Source organism: Apis dorsata, unplaced genomic scaffold (assembly GCF_000469605.1).
Source record: "Apis dorsata unplaced genomic scaffold, Apis dorsata 1.3 scaffold_68, whole genome shotgun sequence".
In the NCBI taxonomy this organism is placed as follows: Eukaryota; Metazoa; Arthropoda; class Insecta; order Hymenoptera; family Apidae; genus Apis; species Apis dorsata.
In genome coordinates, this window is record NW_006263366.1 from 49,921 (window position 1) to 59,998 (window position 10,078).

At 42.2% G+C, this 10,078-nt stretch overlaps 2 protein-coding genes across 5 annotated transcripts in view; both read right to left on the reverse strand.

The window, feature by feature from the left end:
• The window catches only part of LOC102675985, a 27,143-nt gene that overhangs the window by 4,216 nt on the left and 12,849 nt on the right, over positions 1 to 10,078 (reverse strand). For 2 of the 4 annotated variants that reach the window (XM_006609984.2, XM_006609983.2), the window contains exons 3-4: positions 9,449 to 9,565; positions 7,673 to 8,264 (exon numbers count right to left, since the gene is read on the reverse strand). In XM_006609984.2, the coding sequence (XP_006610047.1) occupies positions 8,099 to 8,264; positions 9,449 to 9,565 (283 nt within the window). In that variant the 3' untranslated portion in view covers positions 7,673 to 8,098. Of the gene's footprint in view, positions 1 to 846; positions 1,074 to 7,672; positions 8,265 to 9,448; positions 9,566 to 10,078 lie in introns of those variants that run through there. The other 2 variants (XM_006609982.2, XM_006610102.2) reach the window with 2 other exon arrangements.
• LOC102676454 overlaps positions 1,438 to 10,078 on the reverse strand; it is a 14,069-nt gene continuing 5,428 nt past the window's right edge. The window contains exons 2-5 of the mRNA XM_006609985.2: positions 5,621 to 5,805; positions 2,549 to 2,748; positions 1,853 to 1,960; positions 1,438 to 1,652 (exon numbers count right to left, since the gene is read on the reverse strand). Of these exons, the coding sequence (XP_006610048.1) occupies positions 1,508 to 1,652; positions 1,853 to 1,960; positions 2,549 to 2,748; positions 5,621 to 5,773 (606 nt within the window). The 5' untranslated portion in view covers positions 5,774 to 5,805 and the 3' untranslated portion in view covers positions 1,438 to 1,507. The remainder of the gene's footprint in view (positions 1,653 to 1,852; positions 1,961 to 2,548; positions 2,749 to 5,620; positions 5,806 to 10,078) is intronic.

Consider the following 10,078-nt stretch of genomic DNA (forward strand, 5'->3'; position numbering starts at 1 on the left):
GCCCTTCCGAAACGACAAAGATCTGGCGGGTCTGGTCACAAGTTGGGCCGCGGTAATGAGGGTGAGACAGAGGATGGCCCGGAACAACAATCGCATAATCAATGGATGGCGGGCACTCGGCCAAAAATCTCCAACTTGCGGCTTGCACCGAATATCCTTCGCCTCGTCTTGCACGAATCTTCGCCCGACGGGATTGAGACGTTGGGCGGAACCAGAGTTCCTCTTGGTTATTGATAACGGTGCTTTGCCCCCTCCCCCTCACCCCATCGACCGGCCACTAACGACTTTTTCCCCCCTATTCGTCGAGAGAGAGATCGCCTTGGCTCTTGGTCTTTCCCTTTCCCTTCCAACTTTATCAAATTGTTCTTCGATTGCCTTGTTTTTCGATATTCGATATTCGAGAAATATATGGTTATATTCGAACGATCGAAACACGAATCGAACGAATGTAATTGCGAAGAGAAATTTTTATTTGATATTTTTTTTTTTTTTCTTTTTTTTTACAAATTCAATCAAACGAATCGAAGAATATCGTAGAATGGAAGAGGGAGAAGCAAGAAGAATTCGTTTCGTTTCGTGTCTTTTTGAAAATCCGTATTTTCTCTGTACATATACGAACGCTTATTCGAACGGTTCATTAAACCTGGCGCGAGTGAAAATGCAGTCAACTACACACGATTTGGAGAGAGAGAGAGAGAGAAAATGGAAGAAATAGAGGGAAGTACGAGGATTTTCAAAGACGAAAAAAAGTTAGTAGGATGTTGATGTTGAGATAAGAAAATTCGCGTGTTTTAGTTTCCGCATAACATCGCCCTGGTTAAATCAACTTTGTTTAAACCGACCTACCTTGGGTTTAACTTCCGGTTGAAATAACTCCATTGCGCGCATCCAAAATACTCGTAAAACTCGGGATTTAATAACAAATTATCCCGCGTATTGTTACGCACACCTATCTTCTCTCCCCAACATATTTATGAATCTAATCTCGAAGCTGTAGCCAAAGTACGAAGTTTTCTTTTCTCCTTCTCTCTCTTTCTATATATATATATAAATATATTTTTTCTTTTCCCTCCATCTCTTCGTCGATTAATCTCTTCTTCAACACAATGCGAGACCAAAAAACGATTAACGATTAAACGAACTCGATAGAGAAGCGGTGGTATGGATCCATCAAAGAGTGTCGTGTTTAATAAACGGATGCTTCGAGAAATGAGATTATTTCATTGGCATTCTTAATCAACAGGAAAATTCTCGATAAAAAGTGCCAACTCGTTTATTGCATAGCAATGATGCTATGTAACGATGAGAACAGCAAGGTTTGGTTGATAAAAAAGTAGAGAGAGAGAGAGAGAAGAGAGAAGAGAAGCGTAGCGCCGTAACCCGGGCGCGAGCCGGATGCAACTAGGTCGAGGAAGAAAATGGAGGCGTTGAGGAGAGTGCGCTCGAACGAATAATGATGGATATTGTGTGTATAATGTACAACGGTAACATCTTATTGTCACGATACTCAATAAATCGTGGATATTCGGTCTAGAATTCCTTGGCCAGGAGGACACGTGGAATAAATCATCGAGCAATTATTTCCCCTTCTTCCGAACGTGGCCGCTTCTAAATATTCGTAGTCCATCGTGAAAGCGTCTCCCTCGTCCGGTCTGAAACGAAAATACCATTTCGAATCCATGAATTTCGTCTCGACGAGCGATTGAAAGTGGAAAGACACCCCGTCCCCGAAAATTCTTATTCGTTTAATTATTACATTTATTTATTCTATCTTTTCGCTAGGGATAGAAGAATTTTTGGGGCCAAGTTCCAATCCATTTTTTTAATAAAAAAAAATTCTATTGTGTTTTACGTTAACAACAAGTGCAACAATTCGCCGACCAATCCCTCGTCCTTCAACGATGTCGATGCCGCTTCGCAGATATTTTTCTTCAAGCAAGCTTTTCCATCCACGTTACGCCTGGAAACGATCGTTAATAATTAATAATCCGGTGGAAATCGGCACGATATACATTAGACAACAATCTAATCGAAACGTTTATTATATCGTCAACGATTAAATGCATTATTATCTCGTTGGTATATGATTAAATTTAAGCATTACAAGCTAATAGAATTTATATATCTGAATTGTTCGTGCGCGCTCTGTTAATTATTTATCAAACCTACACGGAACGATAACATAACGCGTTATACATTCATTTCGGGTAAAATATTTTCAATCGTAAAAGAGTCGTCGTTGAATTAATTATTAACTATGAATAAGCGATAAAAATGACAAAGGCGACGAAACGATAAATCGCGTCGTCCATTATTAACTCGAATTTTAAACATTTCGAATTATTAATATCCCCTCGGTTACGAATCTTTTGTCGTTATACAAATCCAAGATATCGAAGATGTTGATTAATCGAAGAAATTATTTTTTATTTATTCGGTGGAAAAATATTTTTTCTCATATTCTTCTTATTATTATTATTTCTCATCTTCGATCCATCATTCGAGATTCGTGCAAGATTCGAAGAGATTCTAGGTTAGAGGCACTTACATGTCAAGTTCACGTTGAAGAATGTCGTATACAGGGACCCTCTCGCTCCAACTCGCTCTACGTCGTCTTCGTGACGCGTCTTGGAAGTAGTTGGTGAAGAAGGTGGCGTTGTTTGGCAACATGTATTGAAACTGAATGTTTTGGCCGTATGACAAAATCTGGCCCGAGACCTGCACCGGCATCGCGAACCCTACAACGAGCTTAACGAGAAATAATCGCGAATAAATAAGCGAGTTTCAGTCACTGTTTCAGAGTTTCAGTGTGCTTTTTGGAAACAAATTTTAACAATCGATCATATTCCCTTATTATTATTATTTCCCCACCCGCGAAAGGGTACGTAGAATCCTCAAGTGAACGTAATCCAATTTTACGATTTTATAAAAATGTTTCGAATAATTACGTAATGGAAAAGAATCGAGAAGAAAGAATGAATTGTTTCAGAAATAAATAAAAGGGAAAGGGAATCCGTCGAAATTATATCGTTTTCAATTAAAAGAGATTTGCTTCGATCCTCGAAAGTATGAAAATATTATATAAGGAAATAATCGAGTTATAATTACGTTAAGCACTTGGAACTTGGAGAATGGTTTATAAATCATTCGCGGCGGCGATTATCGGAAAGAATTATCAAAAGAAGTTCCACTTCGCGAATCGCGAGAAGTGAAACTTTTGCAAGTGTAAAGAATTTACACGGCCGAGAAATAAAGGGGAGGAGGAGGAGGAGGAAGAAGAAGAAACCGGATAGTTTTCCTTTCTTTTTCTCTTTTTTTCTTCTTCCCTTTCAAGTGGTTCCCGAACAGAGATAAATCTGGCGCGCGTGAAATGAAATGAAAAAACTAGCGGAAACGGAATCAAACGTGCAACAAAAATGACTTCCCCTACCGCTGTGTTTCCCATGATGATTTTTACATTATACCTTCCACGAAAACGAAGATGGGAATACAATCTATGTTAAAGTCCAACAAAAGAAAGGAAGAAAGAAAGAAAGAAAGAAAGAAGTGCTGGTGGAAGGAAAATTTGAAGCTCACCTTGGCTAGATCTCAACTTTTCGAATACTGCTTAACCCTCATTCGTTTCCAAGAAAAGATATTACGGCGTCGCTGAATTACCTTTCTTCCTCCCACGTTTCCTAGTTTCCATCTCTCTCTCTCTCTCTCTTTTCTTCTTCTATTATCACTTTGTATATACGTACTCGAGCATTATCTCTAGCGTAACGTAAATGTTTTATTTTTCTTTCTTTCACGATAAGAAAAAGAAAGTCCTTTTCTCTCTTAAAATCAGGCGAGAGATATTCAGGCGAGAAGTTGATGACATCCCTCCCTGAAGTTCTCACTTCGCGTTCATCGTGAACATCGTTCGTTCGAGATCACTCATCGTGCAGCTTTGTGCACGTAAATATCCAACCGTCTTTCCAACCTTTCCCCGTCTCTCCCATTGAGCTGCACGTCCCCATTGAAAGGTTGTTGCGTGACACGCGAGATCCAAAAGAGGAGTTTTCGCGGAGAACGGATGGTTAAATAAATTCAACTCGGTGTTTTCGAGACCCGTTTTCGTCCGGCACAAAAGTGAAACGACGCGTGCTACAACTTCGTAATTGTCCTGGTGATAAGGTAGAAGGAAGGCTTCAAGGCCCTCCCCTTCCAAGCGAAGAGACATGGAAGTAATTCAACGTCGCCCAAACTCTCTTCTTTCCACCACTTTTCTCCTTTTTCTTTCTCACTTTGAAGCTGCGCTTTTGACGCAGTGCAGCTCCGCCTGTTTAGATACATACTGACCCAGAAACCGGGCTGAATTTTATTTCACGCCAGTTTCCCGCCTCTCCCCAAGGCGAACGTCCAAATATTTGCCTTATAGTCGTTCCTGTTGCTTGGAAATTTGCTAATCAAACACTTTTACACCGTGGAAACCGTGGTGACGTCGAAATCCACAAGGAGAGCCATCCGCGCTCGGTCACCCGGACCTCGTCGTTTCCAATTTCTTTTACCTTTTATTTGGAATACCGAATCGTAAAAGGGGATGATCCTTCCGATTTCGAAGCATCGATCGCGCGTTCGACGAGAAATCGGAGAGGAAGAGGAAGGGGGGAAAGGTACAAATAAATAAAAGAATAAGTTAATTATCAGCGCCTTCTCGTTTCTCCCTTTTTTACCCTTTTTCCAACGTTCCTTCCAAGCATGCAAGCGAATACATCCATAAATTCCTGACTAAGACTCGTAACTAAGACACTGGCGTTAAACTCCCTCAAACAAATTCTCTGTTTAGCTCGTATTCCGTTTCCTTGTCCTTGTCCACCTCCTCGAGGAGGGATCCTCCGACCGGCCAACTGCTAATTAATTCCGTACCGTGACGGAGACGACATCCGAGACGTTAATTGGCGAGAGGAGGGAAATCTCTTTCGCGTTTTTTCTCTCCACCGATTTTTTATTTTCGAATTTTCGAACAAAGAATATTCAGAAAAATATTATTATATTTTTAGAGACAAGAGTTGTCTTTCTTATCCCTTCAAAATTGCTCTCTTTTTTTTTCTCAACCATTTCAAGATATCCCTTTCCGTCATCTCGGTTAAACGAAAATTAATCGTTGCTTCCCCTCATTTCTAATTAACTTTCCCTCCCAAAAAAATCTTTCTTCTTCTCATAACCTCTCATAATAAATCAAAGACGGACAACGAAAAACAGACCCTCCCCCTCTCCATAAAAGAAACAACAAAATTTGAAGCAAGTTACAAGCGACATTTATGCGCTTGAGAGACGAAACGAAACGCGTTTTTCGTTTTATTTATCTTTTGGATACTAATCTGAACCATCGCTCGACACCGCTACGACTAACTTTCGATAATTCGAAAAGTTGATCATCAGACGCTTAGCTGATTAATTATTTCAACGAAGGATTCGCGCCCCGTCCAATCCAATGAAGAGGGCGCGCCAACGATGCTGTTACTCAAATTAGCGCGCGAGTTAAATCCTCGTGGAACGAGGAGAGGCGTGTTCGCGTAATCCCATCAGCCTCGAAGAGGACGAAGCGATTATTATTAAGTTTTATCGCTGCCTACGTCCAAGCACGGATAAATACCTTCAAAACACCACCGAGAGGATAAACGAGGGGCGGTGGATACAAGGCCTGCCTCTTCCCTCGAACTTCCCCCTTCTCGCTCGCCTGGATCCGTCCCATTGTCGCGAGGAACAGCAACGACAATCTCCAGTCCACCCTCGTCCGAATAAACATCGTCGCCCCTTATTTCCTCCTCCAAGTCTCTCCTCCTTCGATCGCCTGGAAATGGAAAAGATCGATCGACAATTTGATCGAGAATCTCGCTACACTTCCTCTTTCTTGCTGGATCCGATAATTCTTCGATTATTTCGTGGAAGAGGAAAAATGAGATTGAAGAACTTTTAACCCTTTGCACTCCTGTTTCGCTCGGTCGAACCAGCAACTCCAGACTCAGTCCCACGCGTTTGGTGCGTTCGATGGCCTCGAGATTATCATAAGATAATTACTTATAAGATAAGATTACACCTCATAAGATTATACGTAAAGAGGAACCTATTTATGAAGCGATATTTTTAAAAAAATCAAACATAAATAAATATTGTCGCCGCAACAATCCCAGTGGTGGCCGAGAGTCAGTTGGAGAGCAAAGGGTTAATAAAAAGAAAAAGGAAAAAAAGTGAAACTAAAACTATTGCACGAAAATTAATGGATCAACTCACCCTATCTCGAACGTAATTTCTTCCCCTTCCCCTGGGCGAGGCACAAATGCACGCTGCAACTCGAAACTCGTAGGCCACAAGTCTGGCCGGGGCTTCTCAAACTTGCCCACCCACTCCGGCGAAATTAACGTATCATCTGTCAACTCATAGGAGCATAGTTGCGCTCCAAGAAGGTTCGTACGACCGACTGTAGTTCGGTCGGACGAGCTAATTTTCCGTCTTTGCTAGACAACCGGCCCGCCCATCCCTTTTCCTCTTCTTCTCTCTCTCTCTCCTCGTCGACGACCGGTTTCAATCGTCACTTCTCCGTTTCGTTAACGAGACAAGAAAACAAACCGACCATTCCTTCAAACCGATCTTTAAGGTCGTTGACGTTTTACTTTACTACTTCTCCTCGCGTCCATTTTTCCCGACGCCAATAAAAACATCGTTTTTTAAAAAGAACGAATCGAACGGAATGAGCGAATCATCGACGAGACTCTTCTCTCTCCATCCTTCAATGCTTCTCGAAGAGGAGAGAGAAGAGCACGTCTTGTCTTTCTCGCGTATAATCGCGGTCAAAAGAGAGAAAGAGAGAGAGAGAAGGATTGCTTAAACTTGGGACAACTCGCGAAATAAGTTTCGGCAAGGATAAGATCCCAAACTTCCGCTTCCGGCGTGACAAAAGGGAACTGAAATATATAAACAAAAGGAGGGAAGAGTAGTCTTTCCAACAGAGCGAACAAAGTTGCCAGGTGAAATTTCCAGCTTCTCTTCCCAGATAGTAAGAAGTATTCTCTCTTACGAGGGAGAGAAAGAGGAAGTGATGAAAATCACGTTGATGTTTCCTTGTTATAATATCTCTCGATCCGTCGTGGTCGATAACGAGTCGATGCAAGAAAATTTTCTCGATAGTGGATTCTTCGAGAATACGAAACGTATCTTACTCGAGGAGGATCTCTATTTTTCAAAGATACACGGACGGGCTCGAGGCTGTGAAACGTTATCGGAATACGTCGTCGAAAGACAAACGCGGAACGCGCGATGAATCGTTGTTGGAATAAAATGGCGACAAACAACGGTATTGAAAGAAATAGGGGTGGTGGACGCGTTAGGGATGTTTCTATTTTAGGACGAGCATCAACAGCGAAATTTACTTAGGACTTTTGTTCCTTCCGTCCATCTTTCCATCGTTTTCATCGCAAGCTGAAAAGTCTGACCTACTCGCGAATATTATATCGAACAAATGTCCGATCGAATCGTTCACGTTTGTCTAATAAATTCTTGAGAAAAAAGAAGAGGAAAAAAAAAAAAGGATTATACAAAATAACTCTTCAAGGATTCTTGTTCCCCTTGACAACAAGTCGATCGTCCTAGAAAGGAAACAAGTGATAATATCTCGAGATTAAGCGAGATTAAGTGAGTATCTGGTGTATAATTATAAAAAGCTCTTTTATTGCGAATTATATCATAGGAAGGAAGTGGTTGAAACGTAGAGCTTTCCAGGGCAGCTCTCGCTTACAACGAAATTTACTTAGCACTGTGTTCTCGCCACCATTCCTTACTCCCCTCGTCCAAACCCCTCCGTAATAAATTCTTTTACGATAAAGTCACTCTCCCATACGCTCTCCTCCGAGACGTCTTGTATCCGGAAGGTATACAGAAACGTAGAGAACGATCGATTCGTCTCACGCTGTGAATAATATAACGCCGTATTTTTGTGAAAAAAGTTTTTTCAAAATCGGATCATCGACAAATGTTGTCCATCGAGTTGGAATCGATCGATCGCTCCAGCGAGAGGGAGGGGCTCCAAAGTTCGGCGAAATCAATGTCGTCGAAATGTCGCGTTCCCCCATTTCCCCTAGGGGGACGCGATCTCCGTGAACGTTTCGAGGGGTGACTCGGTGCAATCGGGATAGGCGAGGATGCAGTCGCCTCCGGATCTTCCCAATAGTTCCGCATCTCGGTACGAGTGGTCGACGATCCGGCGAGTGGAGTTAACCGAATCTGGCAAGTCCTCGCTCGGCCTAATTGAGAAATTTCAACGCGGTTCTCACCTGTGTTCTCACGCGACAAATGTGCGATCTCTTTCGAATCACAGGATGCTTCGCTCGTAAACGATGACGAACTTTTTCGAAACGCGTAGTATGAAAATATACGAAAGCAAAGTTAAAGCAAAGTTTGGATCTCGAAGCATCCTATGATAGATAAGGATATGGAGGGTATTCCAACGAAAAATTCGAACTTTTGAAACATTTGCAAACTTTGAAGAAAGGAGAAATTGTTTGGCGATAAAAAAAGGGGGAGGGGGATCGATCGAAGGAAAGCGCAATTGTGCCAGTGTGGATAAACCGAAGAGATATTGTTGATATTCGACGCGCATTACCCGGCAATTGTTTCGAGGGATGTTGCGGATTACGTCGATAGAAATTTCCAGCCAACGAGCCGTGTGTGTACAAAGGGAAAACCTACGCGAAACACCTTCCATTAGAAGCTTAATGCACGCGCCTAACTTGGTCGCAATTAAAGTAGCCGCTCACTGGCTCGGTTGCAATTTCCTTCGAGTACGCGGCCGGAATGGCGAATTCCTGCCCGGTTTCCGATCGCTCGGCCAATCATTCGTTCCATCATCGATCAACCATTAACTCGATTCCACCCTTGCATTACCACCGCCCTTTAACCCTTCCAATTTCCCTCCCCCGATCGCTAAATTAACGATATCGCTCGTCCAATCTTTAATTTTCCCGCGTGTAAAAATTTCCAACCTTGCTCTCCTCCTTTTCCGGTTATATTTCGAAAAGCTATTGAAAACTTTCGATGGATTCTTTTACCCGAACGTAATCGTAAAATAAAAATTTTGCATAAGAAAATGATGCTGACCGAAGTTCGGAATAATTCGTCGATCGAACGTGTCGGTCGTTGTTGTACTCTCAATATAACAAAAAAAAAAGAAAAGAAAAGAAGCGAATGGAAAAATCGTAGAACAAAATCGTTAAACGTTGCCACGCCCGGTTGGAACATGGATTTTACTGCATTATCTCGGTGTATTCGTGCTTCGTTACGCGAGGCACCGTCGTCTTACTTCGTCGTAAGCGGGCAGGACAGCCATTAGAGACTTCCAACGGAATTCATTAACCGGAAGCTCCTCGAGAAATGAACTTCGTTTCGGAAAGTACACGAGTCAAAGCGCGATTCGTCGGAACCAACTTACGTTAAAATTAAGTGGATCACCTCCTCGAGGACGTCACGACGCGTCCTTGCAAACGGTGTCTCCGCGAGTTCGCAGATGGTCTTCAGAAGGCACTCTCTCCCGTCCTCCCAACCGTGCCTGAACAACAAAACAAAACGCTCCGATTTTAATCGATATCTCCTCTTGTCCTCTCTTTCTCTCCCTCTCTCTTTTCATTTCCTCTTCTTTTTTCCTTTATTTCGTAATTTTATTTAGGAAATCGATGGAAATCGAGCCCTTCGGCGAACCGTGCGCCACGATATCGGTTTTATAAAATGGCGAAAGGGAATTTCTTAAGCGTATTTCGTTCCCATCCGAGAAATTCATTATCCTGGACGGCTTGCCTCGAATAAAATTATGTCACCGAGGGGGATGGATGCAAATTTCGAATTTCGGATTTTGCCGCCGCATTTAAACATTTTTCGAATACTTTCGAATTAAAGATACGTGAAAAAAAGGAAGAAAAAAGAGGGGGAATGAAAATNTCGAGAAATTCATTATCCTGGATGGCTTGCCTCGAATAAAATTATGTCACCAGTGGAGGAATGAATGCAAATTTCGAATTTCGGATTTTGCCGCCGCATTTAAACGTTCTTCGAATATTTTCGAATT